Source organism: Salvelinus fontinalis, chromosome 39 (genome assembly GCF_029448725.1).
Source record: "Salvelinus fontinalis isolate EN_2023a chromosome 39, ASM2944872v1, whole genome shotgun sequence".
In the NCBI taxonomy this organism is placed as follows: Eukaryota; Metazoa; Chordata; class Actinopteri; order Salmoniformes; family Salmonidae; genus Salvelinus; species Salvelinus fontinalis.
In genome coordinates, this window is record NC_074703.1 from 26,159,423 (window position 1) to 26,184,548 (window position 25,126).

Genomic DNA, 25,126 nt, shown 5'->3' on the forward strand with positions numbered 1-25,126 from the left:
GTCTTAGTCAATGAATGGGCTGGAGTAAACGCCAGACCTCAGGACTGGTGTTGAGGAACCCTGATCAGAACATTTCAGTGAGGTGGTTTGTTCCATCCTTGTAGCTGTGATCTAGTTACGACGGAGCTCTTGCCTTGCCTCAACAACACTTCTTCCCTCGGCTGAACTTTTGACCCCATCTTATCTGTGTTTTCATGCGATTAGAATTTGGGTGAAGCCTGTATTATAACAGTCTTATCAGATGAGCTAAGATGTGTCCCCATCCACAGGCTGATATCAGAACACACACACACACACACACCAGTTTGGCCAAAGGCTGGCAGATTTCTGGGGGTGTTGTAAAATTGTCCAAGAATTTGTTTGGTGTGTTTCCAAAATGCCTGAAGTGCTGAGCTTTAACCAACGTCCAAAGATCAAAGTTATGCATTTCAAATAGAGGAACATTTCCTTTTCATTTCACAGTTCTGTATAACTGGTTTATTATGGCATGACCAGTGACCGGTACACTGTATACATATATATTGATTTATGTTTTAAATAAGATGTGCTTGTTGCTATATCACTTCATTCCAAATGTATAGCAGGAAACAATAAAAGTATCTAATGGATCGAAGTAGGCTACTGAAAGCTGATCAACATTAGAACGATGGATAATTCTAACTCATTTTTGAAAATAAATTGGACTTTGTTTCAGATATTTTGACGAGCTTGGCATGTATGTCCTCTTGTGGTTCAATAAGGCTATCACAGCTCTGACACCTTATTGCTGTGTTCCTGGTTTGAACAGGTGATGGTGCTGTAGGACTTAGAATAGGCTACTGTCGAGATGCTATCTCCACTTCTGCGTCCTCTCCTGGCTCGAACATGATATTGTTTCCTGTCATCTTTCTCACTATGATTTATATTAGCGGTCTATCTGGAGCATATAAATAAACATCGTAGGCTCATGCAGTTGACACGTCGGGATCTAGGCTAAAATATCCCAGGGGTCCCAATAGGGACCATATACATTGCCTTCGGAAAGTATTCAGACCCCTTGACTTTTTAATTCAATAGTTTTCCCCCCTCATCAATCTACACACAATACCCCATAATGACAAAGCAAAAATAAGTCAATACATTTTTTAAATACTAAAAAAATATATATATTACATTTACATAAGGTTTCAGACCCTTTACTCTGTACTTTGTTGAAGCACCTTAGGCAGCGATTACTACAGCTTGGAGTCACACCTGTATTTGGGGAGTTTCTCCCGTTCTTCTCTGCAGATCCTCTAAAGCTCTGTCAGGTGGATGGGGAGCATTGCTGCACAGCTATTTTCAGGTCTCTCCAGAGATGTTCGATCGGGTTCAAGTGCAGGCTCTGGCTGGGCCACTCAAGGACATTCAGAGACTTGTCCCGAAGCCACTCCTCCGTTGTCTTGGCTGTGTGCTTAGGGTCGTTGTCCTGTTGGAAGGTGAACCTTCGCCTCAGTCTGAGGTCCTGAGCGCTCTGCAGCAGACTTTCATCAAGGATCTCTCTGTACTTTTCTCTGTTCATCTTTCCCTTGATCCTGACTAGTCTCCCAGTCCCTGTCGCTAAAAATTCATCCACAGCATGATGCTGCTACCACCATGCTTCACCGTAGGAATGTTGCCAGGTTTCCTCCAGACGTGATGCTTGGCATTTACGCCAAAGAGTTTAATCTTGGTTTCATCAGACCAGAGAATCTTGTTTCTCATGGTCTGAGAGTCGTTAGGTGCCATTTGGCAAACTCCAAGCACGCAGTCATGTACCTTTTACTGAGGAATGGCTTCCGTCTGTCCATTGTACCATAAAGGCCTGATTGGTAGAGTGCTGCAGAAAGCGGTCAGCTCTAAGAAGAGTCTTGGTGGTTCCAGACTTCTTCCATTGAAGAATGATGGCCACTGTGTTCTTGGGAACCTTCGATGCTGCAGAAGTCTTTTGGTACACTTGCCCAGAGCTGTGCCTCGACAGAATCCTGTCTTGGAGCTCTACAGACAATTACTTTGACCTCATGCCTTGGTTTTTGCTTTGAGATGCACTGTCAACAGTGGGACCTTATATAGACAGGTGTGTGCCTTTCCAAATCATGTCCAATCAATTGAATTTACCACAGGTGGACTCCAATCAAGTTGTAGAAACATCTCAAGGATGATCAATGGAAACAGGATGCACCTGTGCTCAATTAAGAGTCTCAGGGTCTGAATACTTATGTAAATAATTTTTTTTCTTTATATATATATATATATATATATATATATATATATATATATACATTTGCAAAAATGTCTTAAAACCTGTAACTTGACAAAATGAGGAAAAAGTAATGGGGTCTGAATACTTTCCGGAGACACCGTATAGGGAAGTCGAAAGTTTACATACACATTAGCCAAATACATTTAAACTCAGTTTTTCACAATTCCTGACATTTAATCCAAGTAAAAATTCCCTGTCAATAAGGTCAGTTAGGATCACCACTTTATTTTAAGAATGTGAAATGTCAGAATAATAGTAGAGAGAATGATTTATTTCAGCTTTTATTTCTTTCATCACATTCCCAGTGGGTTTACACATACACTCAATTAGCATTTGGTAGCATTGCCTTTAAATTGATAAACTTGGGTCAAACGTTGCGGGTAGCCTTCCACAAGATTCCCACAATAAGTTGGGTGAATTTTGGCCCATTCCTTCTGATAGAGCTGGTGTAACTGAGTCAGGTTTGTAGGCCTCCTTGCTTGCACACGCTTTTTCAGTACTGCCCACAAATTTTCTATGGGATTGAGGTCGGGGCTTTGTGATGGCCACCCCAATACCTTGACTTTGTTGTCCTTAAGCCATTTTGCCACAACTTTGTAGTATGCTTGGGGTCATTGTCCATTTGGAAGACCCATTTGCGACCAAGCTTTAAGTTCCTGACAGATGTCTTGAGATGTTACTTCAATATATCCACATCATTTTCCTCCCTCATGATGCCATCTATTTTGTGAAGTGCACCAGTCCCTCCTGCAGCAAAGCACCCCCACAACATGATGCTGCCACCCCGTGCTTCACGGTTGGGATGGCGTTCTTCGGCTTGCAAGCCCTTTACCCTCCAAACATAACGATGGTCATTATGGCCAAACAATTATATTTTTGTTTCATCAGACCAGAGGACATTTCTCCAAAAGTACGATCTTTGTCCCCATGTGCAGTTGTAAACCGTAGTCTGGCTTTTATATGGCGGTTTTGGAGCAGTGGCTTCTTCCTTGCTGAGCGGCCTTTCAGGTTATGTTGATATAGGACTCGTTTTACTGTGGATATAGATACTTTTGTACCTGTTTCCACCAGCATCTTCACAAGGTCCTTTGCTGTTGTTCTGGGATTGATTTGCACTTTTCGCACCAAAGTACGTTCATCTCTAGGAGACAGAACGGGTCTCCTTCCTGAACGGTATGACGGCTGCGTGGTCCCATGGTGTTTATTCTTTAATTTAGCCCAAACAACTACCTCTTTCCCTACTCTATTTATTTATTTATTTATTCATTTAGCTCCTTTGCACCCCATTATTTCTATCTCTACTTTGCACATTCTTCCACTGCAAATGTTTTACTTGCTATATTGTATTTACTTCGCCACCATGGCCTTTTTTTGCCTTCACCTCCCTTATCTCATCTCATTTGCTCACATTGTATATAGACTTATTTTTCTACTGTATTATTGACTGTATGTTTGTTTTACTCCATGTGTAACTCTGTGTTGTTGTATGTGTCGAACTGCTTTGCTTTATCTTGGCCAGGTCGTAATTGTAAATGAGAACTTGTTCTCAACTTGCCTACCTGGTTAAATAAAGGTGAAATAAATAAAATCAATAAAAATACTTGCGTACTATTGTTTGTACAGATGAACGCGGTACCTTCAGGCGGTTGGAAATTGCTCCCAAGGATGAACCAGACTTGTGGAGGTCTACAATTTTCTTTCTGAAGGTCTTGGCTGATTTCTTTTAATTTTCCCATAATGTCAAGCAAAGAAGCACTGAGTTTGAAGGAAGGCCTCCACAGGTACACCTCCAATTGACTCAAATGATATCAATTTGCCTATCGGAAGCTTCTAAAGCCATGACATTATTTTCTGGAATTGTCCAAGCTGTTTAAAGGCACAGTCAACTTAGTGTATGTAAACTTCTGACCCACTGGAATTGTGATACGGTGAATTATAAGTGAAATAATCTGTCTGTAAATAATTGTTGGAAACATTACTTGTGTCATGCACAAAGTAGATGTCCTAACCGACTTGGCAAACCTATAGTTTGTTAATTAACAAGAAATTTGTGAAGTGGTTGAAAAACGAGTTTTAATGACTCCAACCTAAGTGTATGTAAACTTCCGACTTCAACTGTATATAAAGGGATCAGATATATCAGGGATCCTTGGGTGAAAATTATTAAAACCCCTTGTGTAGGGGGATGGTATAAAACAAATGAATAGGCCTATAGCTTTCTTGCCACATTAGTTTAGTAATAATCCGTGATCACCAACGGTGAATAAAGAGTGTAAAAGCAACAGATGTCATCGTCAACATAAACATGGTCCTCCTTGTCTGTGGGCCAACCCAGCGTGACGGGCAGTATTCATACCGTACGGCAGAGGGAGAGATGTGCCGGTGAACGGTCGACGTCACAGCCACAGGCATCAGACGGATAAGCGAGAGTTGTGTGTACCTTGCCGCTGCTTCATGGCAATAGAGAGAGATGGCGTCCGCATCCCGATGAATAAGCAAAAAAAGAAGAGGAAGGGGGATGATGCTGGACCCTACGCCTAGAGGGGAAACCGTTCAATTCAACACATCAGCTATGGAGGGATTCATCTCTCGTTCACAATCATTTCGCTCCGGGGATGTTAACGCCCTTTTCATGCGTTTTTAAACTCCACGGTTGATTCCTTCCAACGGAGGAGGTGAGGAGATTGTTGTCCGGTAGGCTACATCTGTTTTCTTCCTCCGCTTCTCTGCCCATCTGACGCAGGGGCGAGGAGGAGAGGAGAGAAGGGGAAGAGAGGGAGGGCGATGGCTGCTGGAGGAGGATGCGGGGAGACGGTGGAGCAGTGCCGGGCAGAGGTGGAGCGTTTGACCCGTGAGCTAGCGGAGGCGAACCGGGAGAAGATCCGGGCTGCGGAGTGCGGTCTGGTGGTTCTGGAGGAGAACCAGACCCTGAAGCAGCAATATTCGGATCTAGAGGCCGAGCAAGAGGCACTCCGACAGGAGCTGGAGCAGCTACAAGAGGTATCAACCACTTAAAACACGCTATTAAATAACACCCTAAGTTAACCATAAACATTGGCCCATGTGATATAAGTTCAGTGCTTCCTGGAAATGTATTCGTAAACATGCATTTATTAGTTAGCCTCCAAATCCATCTTCATTCGGCCCCAAGCGGGTAGACTACATCCCTTCTAAAGGATGGGTGATGTCAGCGAGATTTGGGCAGGGCCCCCCGCCTCATCCACAGAAGTTGGCACCAGTCAGACACCCCACAGCGGATCTGAGTCTGTCAGAGATACACAGGCCTCAGCAGAGAACTGGGAGGGGACGGAGAGGGCTTTGTTGTCCGAGCAGGGAGTAGCGTAGTAACTTGATGCTATGCGCAAGTCTGACTCGCAGGTATGGACTTTCCAAGGTGTGCTACTGATGCGCATTTTGGTGCAATGGAATATCATATGTTTGTTGTGGTAGGCTACTTTGCGTGCCTGGGTGGGGGTTGTTCATTATGTGTCAAACAGCTTTTGCATGCCTCTATAAACAGATTTTTTAAGAGATACTGAATTCTGCAATACACTTGAACACCAATGGGGGGAAGTGTTAACCATCTATTCAAAAAGTAGGTCTGTGAAACATTGTGTACGCTATACAGTACTTAGGGAATGGTGTACTATAGTGGTACTATCTATCTGGCTGGCAGACTCACTCAGTGGCACACCCACATTTGTGTTAGTCATGTCCTGCTCTAAGAGTCACACCTCTAAAATCATCAGAGTCGGACAGTGCTCTCTCCTATCCTCTCTTCCTTTCCTCTTCCTCTCCTCTCTCTCTCTCACTCTTCTCTCTGTCCTCTGTTCTCCTATTCTCTCCTCTCTCTCTCGCTCCTCTCCATATCCTTTGTTCTCTGTTCAGAATTGGTGTCTGTCTCTCTTCTTCCCCAACATCTTTTTCTCTGATTGTTCCCAGTGAACACGTGCTTCACAATAAATCAGTCAGTATTTTTAAATTCACTAGAGTTTGATATAAAAACAAAATAAGATTACAAAGCAAATCAAGGGCATCATCAAGCCTGACAGAACTTGATTTAACCAGAATTCTATATTACTGGTCTAATCAAAGCAAGCCTTTTCACCTTTACACTACATATAATCATAATACATATTTCTCCATCAGACTTGGGTTCAACTAAATGTGTATTTGAATATATGGCGTAAAAGTTTTTAAAAATCTGAGTATTTGAGTATTTTCCAAATGTAAGCATTTTCAAATCCACAGCCCGAAACAAGTACTTTTTTGTATTTTAATGGTTATTTGTATAAACCAAATAGTCAACCAAATACTTATTTCAAATACTATTTTCAAATACCTGGGTAAATGCATGGGAGTGTATTTGAGTCAGTGTATTAGAATTGTTCAAATACTTACCAAATACATAAAAATTACTCATCTTTTCAAATAAAAATATATATTTTGAATACTTACTTTCCAATGTATGTAAAAGTAATTGAGCCATTTTAAATTGTTTTTCAACCCAAGTCTGTGCTTCACTAACATGGTTGGTAATTGATTCCTGTTCATTTCAATAATCAATTCTTGCTAATTAGCTACACTGTGCCAAGGTGTAATACATTTTTTACAAATACTCTGTCGATCTGCAACAAACGGTGTTTTCTTTGCCGTATGGAATCTTATGGCAGTATTCATTCACTGGTTTGTTAGCTATAATACAGACGGGTGTGTCTGTAGGCAGCTGACAATGCATTTACAGTAACTGAAGGTCAGTGTGTGTGTGTGTGTGTGTGTGTGTGTGTGTGTGTGTGTGTGTGTGTGTGTGTGTGTGTGTGTGTGTGTGTGTGTGTGTGTGTGTGTGTGTGGGGGGGGGGGGGGGGGGTGGACCTGGCATACATTCTGAAGCGCTGTTAGATTGGTTTGGACATGGTGTAGGCAGCCAATAATGAAGGCATGCCTGTGACTTGTCCTGTCCACTCTGTATATGTCATATGCAGTTTAAACCATGTGTATTTAGATGTCAATCAGCTCAGCATTTGCTGTAGTACCCTATCTTCCACTCTCTCTATCTCCCCCTCTCTTTCTTCCCACACCTCATTCTGTTTTCTGTGATACTGTGAAGAACATCACACTGCTTGCTAAGAAGCTATCTATTCACCGGCGCGAGTGGGGACACTTCAGGCAGAGGAGTAAAGTTCACACATCCCCATTTGCTACACCACCCCCAGTTCTCTCTCTATTGCTGTCTGTCCCCCTTCTTCCTCCTCTCCACCCTCTCCTCATCTCTCCCCCTTGGCCATGGCCACTGATCCTTAAAGAAAGTCTTCATCTGGTATAGGTTTCCATCAGTCAGCTCAATACCTAATTTAATCTCAATTAACTCCTATCGATCACTATGTTTCTCAGGCATACCGCTGCTGCTGGGGAAAGGGCTCAACTGATCGCAGAATGATCTATCTAGATTGGACTATTTGTTGACAGTTATCTCACGTCGCTGTAATAAGAGGTTTTCTTTACCACTTTGAGAAAAGGTAGATTTCTTACTTTTACTAGTCCTGTGGATAGTAGTCTTTCACACAGTGGTCTGGTCCAGTTGGTGTAGCGGGGAAAAGGCCATTGTAGCTAGAATTGCCTCATCATCTTCCCTGAGTCCTGAAGTAACTGAATAAACTGTCACGTCTTAAACTGAAGCTGAGCTTTGATTGGTTTATTGGGGCTGACAGTTGGCTTTGGGGTGCAGAGTTATACTTGGGGTGTATGGCAGTATGCAGGGTTAGTACCTGCTAAAATTGGTAAAGTATCAAACATCCACTTCTTTAGGTTTTTCTTGATGCGTTGTGAGCTGGACTACTCTGTTCCTCATTGCTCATTTAGACCAGGTTCAGTTCAGAAGGAAAGCTACTTTAGCTACTTCCTACTGGAAACAGTCCACCGTGACCACTGTGTTCCCTCTGTGAGCTTTACTGGAAACAGTCCACCGTGACCACTGTGTTCCCTCTGTGAGCTTTACTGGAAACAGTCCACCATGACCACCGTGTTCCCTCTCTGAGCTTTACTGGAAACAGTCCACCATGACCACCGTGTTCCCTCTGTGAGCTTTACTGGAAACAGTCCACCATGACCACCGTGTTCCCTCTGTGAGCTTTACTGGAAACAGTCCACCATGACCACCGTGTTCCCTCGCTGAGCTTTACTGGAAACAGTCCACCATGACCACCGTGTTCCCTCTGTGAGCTTTACTGGAAACAGTCCACCATGACCACCGTGTTCCCTCTGTGAGCTTTACTGGAAACAGTCCACCATGACCACCGTGTTCCCTCTGTGAGCTTTACTGGAAACAGTCCACCATGACCACCGTGTTCCCTCTCTGAGCTTTACTGGAAACAGTCCACCATGACCACCGTGTTCCCTCTGTGAGCTTTACTGGAAACAGTCCACCATGACCACCGTGTTCCCTCTGTGAGCTTTACTGGAAACAGTCCACCATGACCACCGTGTTCCCTCTGTGAGCTTTACTGGAAACAGTCCACCATGACCACCGTGTTCTCTCTGTGAGCTTTACTGGAAACAGTCCACCGTGTTCCCTCTCTGAGCTTTACTGGAAACAGTCCACCATGACCACCGTGTTCCCTCTGTGAGCTTTACTGGAAACAGTCCACCATGACCACCGTGTTCCTTCTCTGAGCTTTACTGGAAACAGTCCACCGTGTTCCCTCTCTGAGCTTTACTGGAAACAGTCCACCATGACCACCGTGTTCCCTCTCTGAGCTTTACTGGAAACAGTCCACCATGACCACCGTGTTCCCTCTGTGAGCTTTACTGGAAACAGTCCACCATGACCACCGTGTTCCCTCTGTGAGCTTTACTGGAAACAGTCCACCATGACCACCGTGTTCCCTCTGGGAGCTTTACTGGAAACAGTCCACCATGACCACCGTGTTCCCTCTGTGAGCTTTACTGGACACAGTCCACCGTGTTCCTTCTCTGAGCTTTACTGGAAACAGTCCACCATGACCACCACTGTGTTCCCTCTCTGAGCTTTACTGGAAACAGTCCACCATGACCACTGTGTTCCCTCTGTGAGCTTTACTGGAAACAGTCCACCATGACCACCGTGTTCCCTCTGTGAGCTTTACTGGAAACAGTCCACCATGACCACCGTGTTCCCTCTGTGAGCTTTACTGGAAACAGTCCACCATGACCACCGTGTTCCCTCTGTGAGCTTTACTGGAAACAGTCCACCATGACCAATGTGTTCCCTCTCTGAGCTTTACTGGAAACAGTCCACCATGACCACCGTGTTCCCTCTCTGAGCTTTACTGGAAACAGTCCACCATGACCACCGTGTTCCCTCTGTGAGCTTTACTGGAAACAGTCCACCATGACCACCGTGTTCTCTCTGTGAGCTTTACTGGAAACAGTCCACCGTGTTCCCTCTCTGAGCTTTACTGGAAACAGTCCACCATGACCACCGTGTTCCCTCTGTGAGCTTTACTGGAAACAGTCCACCATGACCACCGTGTTCCTTCTCTGAGCTTTACTGGAAACAGTCCACCGTGTTCCCTCTCTGAGCTTTACTGGAAACAGTCCACCATGACCACCGTGTTCCCTCTCTGAGCTTTACTGGAAACAGTCCACCATGACCACCGTGTTCCCTCTGTGAGCTTTACTGGAAACAGTCCACCATGACCACCGTGTTCCCTCTGTGAGCTTTACTGGAAACAGTCCACCATGACCACCGTGTTCCCTCTGGGAGCTTTACTGGAAACAGTCCACCATGACCACCGTGTTCCCTCTGTGAGCTTTACTGGACACAGTCCACCGTGTTCCTTCTCTGAGCTTTACTGGAAACAGTCCACCATGACCACCACTGTGTTCCCTCTCTGAGCTTTACTGGAAACAGTCCACCATGACCACCGTGTTCCCTCTGTGAGCTTTACTGGAAACAGTCCACCATGACCACCGTGTTCCCTCTGTGAGCTTTACTGGAAACAGTCCACCATGACCACCGTGTTCCCTCTGTGAGCTTTACTGGAAACAGTCCACCATGACCACCGTGTTCCCTCTGTGAGCTTTACTGGAAACAGTCCACCATGACCACCGTGTTCCCTCTCTGAGCTTTACTGGAAACAGTCCACCATGACCACCGTGTTCCCTCTCTGAGCTTTACTGGAAACAGTCCACCATGACCACCGTGTTCCCTCTGTGAGCTTTACTGGAAACAGTCCACCATGACCACGTGTTCCCTCTCTGAGCTTTACTGGAAACAGTCCACCATGACCACCGTGTTCCCTCTCTGAGCTTTACTGGAAACAGTCCACCATGACCACCGTGTTCCCTCTGTGAGCTTTACTGGAAACAGTCCACCATGACCACCGTGTTCCCTCTGTGAGCTTTACTGGAAACAGTCCACCATGACCACCGTGTTCCCTCTGTGAGCTTTACTGGAAACAGTCCACCATGACCACCGTGTTCCCTCTGTGAGCTTTACTGGAAACAGTCCACCATGACCACCGTGTTCCCTCTGTGAGCTTTACTGGAAACAGTCCACCATGACCACCGTGTTCCCTCGCTGAGCTTTACTGGAAACAGTCCACCATGACCACCGTGTTCCCTCTGTGAGCTTTACTGGAAACAGTCCACCATGACCACCGTGTTCCCTCTCTGAGCTTTACTGGAAACAGTCCACCATGACCACCGTGTTCCCTCTGTGAGCTTTACTGGAAACAGTCCACCATGACCACCGTGTTCCCTCTGTGAGCTTTACTGGAAACAGTCCACCATGACCACCGTGTTCCTTCTCTGAGCTTTACTGGAAACAGTCCACCGTGTTCCCTCTCTGAGCTTTACTGGAAACAGTCCACCATGACCACCGTGTTCCCTCTCTGAGCTTTACTGGAAACAGTCCACCATGACCACCGTGTTCCCTCTGTGAGCTTTACTGGAAACAGTCCACCATGACCACCGTGTTCCCTCTGTGAGCTTTACTGGAAACAGTCCACCATGACCACCGTGTTCCCTCTGGGAGCTTTACTGGAAACAGTCCACCATGACCACCGTGTTCCCTCTGTGAGCTTTACTGGACACAGTCCACCGTGTTCCTTCTCTGAGCTTTACTGGAAACAGTCCACCATGACCACCACTGTGTTCCCTCTCTGAGCTTTACTGGAAACAGTCCACCATGACCACTGTGTTCCCTCTGTGAGCTTTACTGGAAACAGTCCACCATGACCACCGTGTTCCCTCTGTGAGCTTTACTGGAAACAGTCCACCATGACCACCGTGTTCCCTCTGTGAGCTTTACTGGAAACAGTCCACCATGACCACCGTGTTCCCTCTGTGAGCTTTACTGGAAACAGTCCACCATGACCACCGTGTTCCCTCTCTGAGCTTTACTGGAAACAGTCCACCATGACCACCGTGTTCCCTCTCTGAGCTTTACTGGAAACAGTCCACCATGACCACCGTGTTCCCTCTGTGAGCTTTACTGGAAACAGTCCACCATGACCACCGTGTTCTCTCTGTGAGCTTTACTGGAAACAGTCCACCGTGTTCCCTCTCTGAGCTTTACTGGAAACAGTCCACCATGACCACCGTGTTCCCTCTGTGAGCTTTACTGGAAACAGTCCACCATGACCACCGTGTTCCTTCTCTGAGCTTTACTGGAAACAGTCCACCGTGTTCCCTCTCTGAGCTTTACTGGAAACAGTCCACCATGACCACCGTGTTCCCTCTCTGAGCTTTACTGGAAACAGTCCACCATGACCACCGTGTTCCCTCTGTGAGCTTTACTGGAAACAGTCCACCATGACCACCGTGTTCCCTCTGTGAGCTTTACTGGAAACAGTCCACCATGACCACCGTGTTCCCTCTGGGAGCTTTACTGGAAACAGTCCACCATGACCACCGTGTTCCCTCTGTGAGCTTTACTGGACACAGTCCACCGTGTTCCTTCTCTGAGCTTTACTGGAAACAGTCCACCATGACCACCACTGTGTTCCCTCTCTGAGCTTTACTGGAAACAGTCCACCATGACCACTGTGTTCCCTCTGTGAGCTTTACTGGAAACAGTCCACCATGACCACCGTGTTCCCTCTGTGAGCTTTACTGGAAACAGTCCACCATGACCACCGTGTTCCCTCTGTGAGCTTTACTGGAAACAGTCCACCATGACCACCGTGTTCCCTCTGTGAGCTTTACTGGAAACAGTCCACCATGACCACCGTGTTCCCTCTCTGAGCTTTACTGGAAACAGTCCACCATGACCACTGTGTTCCCTCTGTGAGCTTTACTGGAAACAGTCCACCATGACCACCGTGTTCCCTCTGTGAGCTTTACTGGAAACAGTCCACCATGACCACCGTGTTCCCTCTGTGAGCTTTACTGGAAACAGTCCACCATGACCACCGTGTTCCCTCTGTGAGCTTTACTGGAAACAGTCCACCATGACCACCGTGTTCCCTCTGTGAGCTTTACTGGAAACAGTCCACCATGACCACCGTGTTCCCTCTGTGAGCTTTACTGGAAACAGTCCACCATGACCACCGTGTTCCCTCGCTGAGCTTTACTGGAAACAGTCCACCATGACCACCGTGTTCCCTCTGTGAGCTTTACTGGAAACAGTCCACCATGACCACCGTGTTCCCTCTCTGAGCTTTACTGGAAACAGTCCACCATGACCACCGTGTTCCCTCTGTGAGCTTTACTGGAAACAGTCCACCATGACCACCGTGTTCCCTCTGTGAGCTTTACTGGAAACAGTCCACCATGACCACCGTGTTCCCTCTGTGAGCTTTACTGGAAACAGTCCACCGTGACCACCGTGTTCCCTCTGTGAGCTTTACTGGAAACAGTCCACCATGACCACCGTGTTCCCTCTGTGAGCTTTACTGGAAACAGTCCACCATGACCACCGTGTTCCCTCTGTGAGCTTTACTGGAAACAGTCCACCATGACCACCGTGTTCCCTCTGTGAGCTTTACTGGAAACAGTCCACCATGACCACTGTGTTCCCTCTGTGAGCTTTACTGGATGAAAGGGAAAAAGAGAGACTTTGTCATAAATGATTCATCATAGCATGCTCTGCTTTCATCATGGTAGTGTTGTGCTAGACTGTCAGATTCATTTCATGGGAATGTACAAGCCTGATTGTTAATTTTCAACTCAAGCACCTCACAAGATCTCCTCAGCGTACAGGTAGCAGGAGTCAGTGATTCCAAGCACTATCAAGTGTTTATGCTAGATATTTCCCTGAGACAAATTTAAACCTGAATTTAAACCAACATTTTCTATTTCAGACATTAACCTAGTGACAGTCTGCCTTCTGCTCTACATCTTAAGTAATTTTGTTAATTCTAAAACATGATGTAATTGACTCCTGGTGTAATATAATCATTAGGTAATTGAGTTCTTCAGAAGGCCTGGTATAATCTAATAGCCATTGGTTAACAACGGGACAGGACCCAGAAGGACCAGCCTTGGCAATAAGATCTACTGACAGCTTGATGTTAATCAGCCTGCTCCGCAGTAGCCCATTAGATTGGTTTTGAAGGGAGGTATATTTAGGCTCCGCTCATGTTATTTATTTGCTTTGGGAACGTAACGTACACTCACTCCATCCAGGAATTGGTGCATTAATTTGTTCATTGGAAGTAGTTTTCAAAGAGTAGGTTATAGTACCATGTAGTACAGTGAGCTCCAAAAGTATTGGGACAGTGACAATTCTTTGGATTTGGCTCTGTTCTCCAGCACTTTGAAATGATTCAATTACCACGAGGTTAAAATGCATGCTGTCAACTTTCATTTGAGGGTATTTTGTGTTTCAGATGATTTTGTGTTCAGTAGAAATAAATGGTCAATTATGTATTGTGTCATTTTGGAGTCGCTTTTATTGTAAAGAAGAATATAGTAGTTTTCTAAACACTTGTACATTAATGTGGAGGCTACCATGATTACAGATAGTACAGAATTAATCGTGAATAATGATGAGTGAGAATGTTACAGATGCACAAATATCATACCCCCAAGACATGCTAACCTCTCACCATTACCATAACAGGGGACGTTAGCATTTTTGTGTGGGTACGCAACTTTCTCACAACGCACAACTCACTACTTTCTCACTCATCATTATTCATGATTCATTCAGGATTATCCGTGATCATGGTGACATCCACATTAATGTAGAAGTGTTTAGAAACATATTCTACAATAAAAGAGACTCCCAAGATGACACAATACATTATTTACCATTTATTTCTGTTGGGCACAAACTCATCTGAAACACAACCAAAACAAACAGCAAATGCATCCAACAAATGTGTAGAGTTACAAGCTTGATATAGTCATTGTGTGCTAGGAATATGGGACCAAATACTACACTTTTGACTACTTTAATACATATTTAAGTGACATTGTCCCAATACCTGACAGTCTGCACTTGTATCATTTCAAATCCAAAGTGCTGGAGTACAGAGCCAAAATAACTTCAAATGGGTCACTGTCCCAATACTTTTGGAGCTCACTGTATATGTACTGTGTTGTATGTTTACAGAGCTACTTCATTTAGCAAACTCAATCTCAAATGGAGAGAGAGAGAGAGAGAGAGAGAGAGATGGAGAGAGTATAAGGCCAGGGAGGAAGTGATGAGGGAATATCAGTAACTGTTAAGAGTGCTTGAAGTGAGAGTTTTCCATTTCCTGTGTAAAGTGCACCAGTGTCTGGGAGGAGCTGGGTGGAGTAAACAGGCTATCTACACCTCTCTGCTATACATTCCTCTATCTAAGCCTGTAAAGCATCCCTCACTCTATAGCTATACATTACACACACATTACATCATGCCACATACACACACCTGTATCTATGTCTGCCCCATATTCCTCTCTGCTATACATATTACACACACACCTTTGGGGCCCTAACCCGCCTACAGTACTGCTGTGTTGTCGACTATATTCTCACCAACAGCATTTTCCTAAATCCATCCATCTCGCCATCCTTTAACATGGTCCAATAGCCTAGGGTTGAACAATATAAAGACTATCAGTGATAGTGTAATGAGCTTGTTGGGCTACATTGTCTCCTCTGCTTGTCTCTATTCTTGCATTGAGAGATGAATGATTCATGTGTGACCCTTGTGAAGGGGGTTTTAAAATGGGGAAGGGTTTTATGGTCACGCGTTGGAAGCAAGGACTGTTAAAGGGGAAGTAGGGGGAAGGGTTTTGCGGTTTATTGTAAAAATGATGATAAATTCAGCGTGCATTGGCACTGCAGTCAGGCAAAATCAGAAACGCCCGACCCTCAACTCCCATGATGTCATACACAAACAACCAATGGGATGCGTCCTTCTCTAGCTTGACAGAGTATACTGTATATAATCAAGTTGTCCCTAGACGCTGATCCCAGGTCCGTTTTCTGTTCTAAGGCCCCATGGTTAATTTTAGAATGTGTGGGAAGGTAAGCTGATCCTAGAACAGTGTCCGAGAGCCACTGCTACCTGGACCTTACCTTGACAGGAAGCAAATGTCTGCATGTCTATGCTAAAGCATTAGTGTGAGTTACGCTATAGCTACTGACCGTCTATCATTGACTCTCAGAGCGAGGAGAATGACTTAGGTCTATTAGGAAAGAGCATTAGCCCACTGCATTATGTCTTGACCACTGTAGGGTATAGTGTAGTTGGCTGGGAATCTATCCCTCATCTGATCATGCTGCTATTGTGCAGAATTATCTAAAATACTGAAATGCTAAAATAACTTTTTCTGCACACTTACTGTAGTGTGTCAGCGAATCTTTTCAGTTTATTTTGGGCAATTCACTCTGGGCAAAAAAATAAGTGAGGCCTACTTTGACTGAATGGCTAAAGTCTCACAGACCTTTTAAACCCCAGAGTGGATGAAGTCCCTTATCGGTAGGCTAACTTTTCTTCAACAGCTAATGTAGCTGGCCTGCTTCCAAGTGGCAACCTATTCCCTACATAGTGCACTACTTTTGACCGGAGCCCTTTAGGGTGCCATCTGCCTCTCTCATTAAATGATCTTCCTCTTGGTCACATGTTCACAGGCACCTAAGAGACGGCTGGTAAAACCTCTGGATGCCTGATGTCAGTCTGTATTACTCACATAGAGCACAGGGATAGGCTGAATAATTCAACAATATGAGGCTGTGGCTCTCCCATAATTAACCCTTAGACTCATGAGATACTGCTCTCAGCCACCCTCTCAGAAGTGTTCCTAGTGTGGTTGTTGATGGAGTGGTTGGAGCGAAGGGGGGGGGCGATGTGACCTGACTGAAAGATTCCTTCCATCCCTACAGACACATCTCAGAATACCATCCATGCATGATAGGACACCATCATATTACACGCACGTGACACACACACTGGCATGATGCACCGAGGTGGAGACTAGCGAGGAAGCAGAACAGAGACACAGAGAGATCGCCCTCTCACTATCAGTTAAACGTGTTGTGTTCAAGCTGAGTTAGAACAAAATCTACCCACCCTGCCTATCTCCTGTTCTATTCCTGGTCATGTCCACCCAACCCAAGGTTATCTTCCAGAGAGGGTGTACTTCAAAAGGCCTGTGTTCTGTGCTGTGCTGCAGTGGGGCTCCTTCAAAGAGCACTGGGTCTCCCAAGTCTGCAGCCCTCTTGGGCCCTGTATTGATTAGTATCTGTTTAAGGCTGCTGAGCCATGTGCTGCTAACCCTTAGCTAGCGATCTCTCTAACTCAGCTAATCAGGACACAGTGAGAGGGGCATACAAACCGGGCATGCGGTAAGGATAAGGTGTATTGTGCTGATTGATTCTGAGGCTCATGCACAGTGTTTGGTGAGAGTTAGCTTGCAAAAACACCTCATATGATAGATAGATAATTTCTTCATGGGCTGTGTTGCGTGATTACCTGTGGACTTATGGGGGTTTGATGGGGAGGAGATGAATACAGTACATAACTGTGTGTATGCGAGGCGCGGGCATACAGTTGAAGTCGAAAGTTTACATACACCTTAGCCAAATGCATTTAAACTCAGTTTTTCACAATTCCTGATATTTAATACAAGTAAAAATTCCCTGTCTTAGGTCAGTTAGGATCACCACTTTATTTTAAGAATGTGAAATGTCAGAATAATAGTAGAGAGAATGAATTATTTCAGCTTTTATTTATTTCATCACATTTGCAGTGGGTCAGAAGTTTACATACACTCAATTAGTATTTGGTAGCATTGTCTTTAAATTGTTTATCTTGGGTCAAACGTTTCGGGTAGCCTTCCACAAGCTTCCCACAATAAGTTGGGTGAATTTTGGCCCATTCCTCCTGACAGAGCTGGTGTAACTGAGTCAGGTTTGTAGGCCTCCTTCCTCGCACAGTTCTGCCCACAAATTGTCTATAGGACTGAGGTCGGGGCTTTGGGATGGTCACTCCAATACCTTGACTTTGTTGTCATTAAGCCAATACGCCACAACTTTGGAAGTATGCTTGGGGTTGTTGTCCATGTGGAAGACCCATTTGCGACCAAGCTTTACTTCCTGACTGATGTCTTGAGATGTTGCTTCAATATATCCACATAATTTTTCTCCCTTATGATGCCATCTATTTTGTGAAGTGCACCAGTCCCTCCTGCAACAAAGCACCCCCACAACATGAGGCTGCCACCCCTGTGCTTCACGGTTGGGATGGTGTTCTTCGGCTTGCAAGCCGCCCCCTTTTTCCTCCAAACATAACGATGATCATTATGGCCAAACAGTTCTAGTTTTGTTTCATCAGACCAGAGGACATTTCTCCAAAAAGTACAATCTTTGTCCCCATGTGCAGTTGCAAAATGTAGTCTGGCTTTTATATGGTGGTTTTGGAGCAGTGGCTTCTTCCTTGCTGACCAGCCTTTCAGGTTATGTCTATATAGGACTTGTTTTACTGTGGATATAGATACTTTTGTACCTGTTTCCTCCAGCACATTCACAAGGTTCTTTGCTGTTGTTCTGGTATTGATTTGCACTTTTCGCACCAAAGTACGTTCATCTCTAGGAGACAGAACGCGTCTCCTTCCTGAACGGTATGACGGCTGCGTGGTCCCATGGTGTTTATACTTGCGTACTATTGTTTGTACAGATGAACGTGGTACCTTCAGGCATTTGGAAATTGCTCCCAAGGATGAACCAGAATGGTGGAGGTCTACAATTTTTTTTCTGAGGTCATGGCTGATTTATTTTGATTTTCCCATGATGTCAAGCCAAGTTTGAGTTTGAAGGTAGGCCTTGAAATACATCCACAGGTACATCCCCCAATTGACTCAAATGATGTCAATTAGCCTATCAGAAGCTTCTAAAGCAATGACATTATTTTCTGGAATTTCCAAGCTGTTTAAAGGCACAGTCAACTTAGTGTATGTAAACGTCTGACCTACTGGAATTGTCATACAGTGAATTATAAGTGAAATAATCTGTGGGTCAACGATTGTTGGAAAAATTACTTGTGTCATGCACAAAGTAGATGTCCTATCCGACTTGACAAAACATTAGTTTGTTATCAAGAAATTTGTGGAGTGGTTGAAAAACGAGTTTTAATGACTCCAACCTAAACTTCCGACTTTGTAACAGCCGAAATAAAGGAAACACCAACATAGTGTCTTAATAGGGCGTTGGGCCAACACAAACCAGAACAGCTTCAGTACACCTTGGCATAGATTCTACAGGTGTCTATTGGAAGGATGAAACACCATTCTTCCACAAGAAATTCCATAGTTTGGTGTTTTGTTGATGGTGGTGGAAAACGCTGTCTCAGGCGCCGCTCCAGAATCTCCCATAAGTGTTCAATTGGGTTGAGATCTGGGGACTGAGACACACACACACACACACACACACACACACACACCATTTAAGCCCCCTATTGTCCTCTGAGACCCTTCTTTCAAAGTCACTGAGATCTCTTCTTCTTGCCATGGTAGTCAAAATAATGGGCAACTGGGCATGACCCTAAGCATGATGGGATGTTAATTGCTTAATTAACTCAGGCACCACATGTGTGTGGAAGCATCTGATTTCAATATACTCTGCATCCTTTATTTACTCAAGTGTTTCATTTATTTTGGCAGTTACATGTACAGTGCAATGTCTAGAGAATGAATTATATTTGAATCCCCACACCACTCCCCTCCCTCCAGCCCACCTCCTGTCACCCAGAGGGGGGGGGGGGATCAGCTATAGTTTTAATACTCCCATCCAGAGGTCCTCCACTGTCACTGTGTCATCGACCGACCAGGCAGAAAAAAGTCAATTAACTAACAGTGATATGTCCTTTATATCGATCGAACTGGGCCCCATGCTGTGAGTTTAGTGTGAGGTCACTAAGATATGACAGCCGCTGTCACCAACCCTTGTCCTGGGAGAGCTATAGGACGTGCAGGTATTTGTTCCAGCCCAGCACCCTGATTCAAGCATTCCATAATTATCGAGACCTTAGTTACAGTAGTTGAATCAGGTGGGTTTTAGAGCTGGGCTGGAATTAAATCCTGCATTGTACATACTAGGGGGTAGAAGAGAGGCTGTGTATCTAACAGGAGTGTGTGTGTCCAGGGCTGGAGACCAGTGTTTCTCTCCACAGGTGGAGATACACTCTGCTGGTCTGTATTAGTCTGGCACAGATCAGATGGCTCCTGACAGATCCACGATGGTGGGAAATGGAGAGTTTAACAGGGTGTCACTGTGCCAGAGCATGGCCCTGTGTGAGCTCCAAGAGCTCCTAATGATGACATCACCCCTGTTAATGAGTGGGCCAGCTGAGTCCATCTGAGGGAGAAGGGACGGTGAAAGGGTACTGTCTATCCATTATAAAGAGAAAGAAAGAGAACCGGAGAGGGAAGAGAGGGAGAGAGGAGAGACAAGGCAGTATGGTGAATCCGTCTATAGTCTTGGGAAAGGGCTTTCTGTGAGAATGGTTGCTGAATACTGATGTGTGTGAGTGTCCACTTAGGTAACGAAGATTTAAAAAAATTAAGCGTGTAGGTCACGTTCATTCGACCCCTTTTGGCTGATGTGTGTTGTTTGGTGTGTTGATACCACAGCAGAAAGCTCTGTGACTCCTTGGCACTGGCAGTCCACAACACTGGCTAGCTCTACAGGGAGGGACAGTGTGAGAAACTCAGAGGTACGGTCCATTAGTATTCGGTTAGAGTAGTTGTCTAAAGACACAAAGGGGAGGAAAAAATGAGAGATAAAGAGAAATGGAAGAGAGCGGGAGAAAAAGGGAAATATATATAGAGAGAGGGGAAAAGACAAGTGATAGAAAGAGACGGTGAAAACAGGCAAAGTGCAAGAAACAATTTCAAAATGCTAATATTTCTCCCATTCTTCTCTGTCAGGCTGGCTGTGAGAGGTAGAAAGAGAGGGGTTGGGAGAATGTAAAATAGTCTGTTGTTATAGTAATCATTAAAAGCCACTTTCCCTGCCATCCTCTCTGCAGACCATGGTGTCCTATGAGACTATAAAGACTGAGAGGTGCTCTGTCAGAGGAGCAGACAGTCTGTCTCAGAGGAGCAGACAGTCTGTCTCTTTCTCTGCCGCCGTCTGGTGGCTCCCTCCGCAGGGTGTGGTCTCGCAGTCAGTCTGCGTGGTCCAGTCCCGTGTGGCGCGAACTCGGGACCTCTGCCTCCCAAACACACGTGACCATCCTCCCTCAAGTGTCTTAGCTGATCACGCCACCTCAAAAGCCAGCTAATGAGGTGACGCAAGCGGGACACTTAAGGCTGAGGAGTAAGTTTCACACCCCGTGTGCTACATAGGCGCTCGCTCTGGATCAGAGTGTCTGTTAAAATGGCAAATGTATTGCCCTTTCTGCCTTTTGCAGCGTTACACCTTCGTTTGCATGAGGAGGGCCAAGGGCTGGTGGACATTGGGTCCAGAGTGACAGCTTTCTGTCTGCAAGCTGTGCAGAGACTTCTGTACCTGGATAGACACGGCTTGGGCTGTTCTGAGGAGGCCAGGGGACCTTGGGTACGACAGGAACAGGTCGATATATGTCAGCCATTACTCCTTAATACTGCGCTGTGCTCTGGGTGTTCACCGAGATGTTGCACAGCCAGGAGCATGGATAATGGAGGAGCAACATTTTCACCACCCACTTACCCAGATCAGAGTGCTGACCTCTGCCAGCTTGTGAGAGCGTGGTTCACAAAGTTGGGTCACCTGCAAGAAGAGGTTGGGTAGAAATCCGGCCAGCGACATGGTGGAGGATTCCTCCATAGAGTCCACTAGGCTGCTGCAGCACGTCCATTCTGCACTACCACGCTTGTGGAGAGAGATTATGGGGATTAAGCAGAGACTGGACCGCCGGGGGAACACCAGGAGGGTGAGGGAAATGATCCTATAGTTCAAGACTCCAGGGCTGGGGGCCTTTCGCACAGCCAGGCAAAAAGGCTCTGTTTGTGGTGGCTGTGACGGTGGCAGTGACGGTGGCTGTGACGGTGGCTCAGAAAGAGCATCTGCATGGGCTGAGGGCAACAGGGTGGCCGGGGGATTTGGGACCCGGCTATTCTCTGAGAGGATGTTGGCGCTACCCTGTGTAAGCCTCCGATAGAGAAGCGTACTGATGATCTATGTGGCTATCGCTAAGAACAGATACGTGACGCACCTTGATCCATCAGTGGGGGGGTGTTTGTTCTATGGGGGGGGGGGGGGGGGGGGGGTACAGTGCAGCATCTGTTGTTTTCTTGATCCAGGCTGTCCTTGGTGGGTGATGTACAGGGCTAAGGTTGGGGTTGACTCTGGACCTACAGGTTGGAAGGCCTAGGAAGGCGTAGCCAACAGGTGAAGGGACTGCCTAGTAAACTACCTGTTGGGGCAATGTGGAATGTGGCAATGTGGAAGACCAGGAAACATGAGATGCAGGGGAAGAGTGTAGGGACAGCAGAGCTGTGCTGTTGGGGCTGGTGTGGGCTCGGCTCACACTGGAGCATGTACAGTATATGGGGGCTGGTGAACCGTCTGGGGGACTTTGTAGGGGTGTGGGGCATCAGGGGGGTTCTATGTACAGTATATGAGGAGTGGGCTAAGTTAAAATGTTCTAGGTACGTTAAAATGAAGTAAAGTCTTTTCTTTTAATGATGTAACTCTTGGGCCAGTAAAGGTCTTAAAAAATAATAATTGCTCTCTAAGTTGAGCGGGTGATGGAGATGTCCCTAAGGTACTGTGCCAGGAGGATGTCTCTCTGAAAGTAGGACACAAAACAGTAAAACAAATGTCTTAGTGATACCTGAAGAGTACTGTAGGACTGTATGAGTGAGTGGCACAGATTTCTGGGGGCACAGATTTCTATGTAACACCTGGACTATGAGTGAGTGTAAGTGGTTAGAGACCTCTGAATGACAGGAACATCTGTCTGTGTCACGCCCTGGCCTTAGTGATCTTTGTTTTCTTTATTATTTTGGTTAGGTCAGGGTGTGACATGGGGGATTTATGTGTTTTCATCTAGTCTAGGGGTTTTGTATGTTTATGGGGTGTTTTCTAGTCTAGGTGTTTGTATGTCTATGGTTGCCTAGATTGGTTCTGTCACGATCGTCTTTAGGTGAAAGAGAGGACCAAGGCGCAGCGTGATATAAATACATCTTTTATTTATTTGAAGATGAAACGGACACTAATACAAACTAGACAAAACAACAAACGACCGTGAAGCTACAAAACGAAAGTGTAGACACAAGCTACTAACGTCAAACATAGACAATTACCCACAACCTACCTAATGCCTATGGCTGCCTTAAATATGGCTCCCAATCAGAGACAACGATAGACAGTTGTCTCTAATTGAGAACCAATCCAGGCAAGCATAGACTTACCTAAACACCTACACTGAACACAACCCCATGAACTCTATGAACCCCCTAGACAATACACACACCCTCGACTAGACAAAACACACAAACATCCCCCATGTCACACCCTGACCTAACTAAAATAATAAAGAAAACAAAGATAACTAAGGCCAGGGCGTGACAGGTTCTCAATTAGAGGCAGCTGTTTATCATTGTCTCTGATTGGGAACCATATTTAGGCAGCCATATTCTTTAGGGATTTCGTGGGTTATTGTCTATGTATTTGTTGCTTGTGTCTGCACTTTATACACTGCTCCAAAAAATAAAGGGAACACTTAACCTCTAACGAGCCTCTACCCCGGATCCGGGAGCACCGGATCCGGGAGCACTCCTCCACGTCTCCTGATGTACTGGCCTGTCTCCTGGTAGCGCCTGCATGCTCTGGACACTACGCTGACAGACACAGCAAACCTTTTTGCCACAGTTCGCATTGATGTGCCATCCTGGATGAACTGCACTACCTGACCCACTTGTGTGGGTTGTAGACTCCGTCTCATGCTACCACTAGAGTGAGAGCACCGCCAGCATTCAAAAGTGACCAAAACATCAGCCAGGAAGCATAGGAACTGAGAAGTGGTCTGTGGTCACCACCTGCAGAATCACTCCTGTTTTGGGGGGTCTTGCTAATTGCCTATAATTTCCACCTTTTGTCTATTCTATTTGCACAACAGCATGTGAAATTTATTGTCAATCAGTGTTGCTTCCTAAGTGGACAGTTTGATTTCACAGAAGTGTGATTGACTTGGAGTTACATTGTGTTGTTTAAGTGTTCCCTTTATTTTTTTGAGCAGTGTATATATATATATAGCTTCACGTTCGTTTTGTTGTTTTGATTAGTTTGTTTAAGTGTTCTTTGTTTCGTTATTAATAAATAGAAGAATGTATTCGTATCACGCTGCGCCTTGGTCCTCCTCTCTTCCTCCATACGACGAACGTGACAGTCTGTGATGAGAACCAGAGTGAAGAAGTGGACTTAAAAAGACCCAGTTTCCTGTGGCAATGTTATAGTGACACACACACAAGTCACACAGACACTCACACACACACCTCAGACGCCACAGTCTGTTATTGTCTGTGGTATTGTTTACTTTCTGTCATATTGGAGATTCCAGGAAACGTCTCCGGTTGATCATCAGTATATCGAGAGGCTAATATCACTTCCATGGTATACGATGTAATCTAATGTCATCCCCTGTGCTTTCTCTCCTCTCTCTTCTCTCTCTCTCTTTCTTGCTCTCTCACACACACTCTCTCTCTCTGAGACAAGGACAAACCTAAAACAGAGAGAGAGAGTGAGGGAAGGAGAGCGAGAGAAGACGGAGAAGAGAGAAAGCACAGGGGATGACATCAGATTACGTCTCAGACAGTCTGCCTCTCTGTGGAAACCAATACCAACCTGCGGGTTTGAACTGCCATGTTTTCAACCGGGGCGGACTTCAGAACCAGCAGCTGCGGTTTGATCATTCCATCACTACTGTCACCACCATCTTTTGGATGAGGACCATAGACTGTGTTTGACTGCTTGACCAGGCATTCCTGAGTGTGTCTGTCTGTTGGAAAGAGCCCTAAACCCCCCATGTGCTCTTAATACCTCTCTAGACTAGAGCCCTAAACCCCCATGTGTTCTTAATACCTCTCTAGACTAGAGCCATAAACCCTCCATGTGCTCTTAATACCTCTCTAGACTAGAGCCATAAACCCTCCCATGTGCTCTTAATACCTCTCTAGACTACAGCCCTAAACCCTCCCATGTGCTCTTAATACCTCTCTAGACTAGAGCCATAAACCCTCCTATGTGCTCTTAATACCTCTCTAGACTAGAGCCATAAACCCTCCCATGTGCTCTTAATACCTCTCTAGACTACAGCCCTAAACCCTCCCATGTGCTCTTAATACCTCTCTAGACTAGAGCCATAAACCCTCCTATGTGCTCTTAATACCTCTCTAGACTAGAGCCATAAACCCTCCCATGTGCTCTTAATACCTCTCTAGACTAGAGCCCTAAACCCCCCATGTTCTCTTA

At 45.5% G+C, this 25,126-nt stretch overlaps 1 protein-coding gene across 3 annotated transcripts in view; it reads left to right on the plus strand.

Moving 5' to 3' along the window:
* The first annotated feature begins 4,580 nt into the window (after nt 1-4,580).
* The window catches only part of LOC129838642 (protein bicaudal D homolog 1-like), a 38,685-nt gene continuing 18,139 nt past the window's right edge, over nt 4,581-25,126 (plus strand). Inside the window, exon 1 of one of the 3 annotated variants that reach the window (XM_055905752.1) lies at nt 4,581-5,260. In XM_055905752.1, coding sequence (XP_055761727.1) covers nt 5,045-5,260 — 216 coding nt within the window. In that variant the 5' untranslated portion in view covers nt 4,581-5,044. The remainder of the gene's footprint in view (nt 5,261-25,126) is intronic. The other 2 variants (XM_055905753.1, XM_055905754.1) reach the window with 2 other exon arrangements.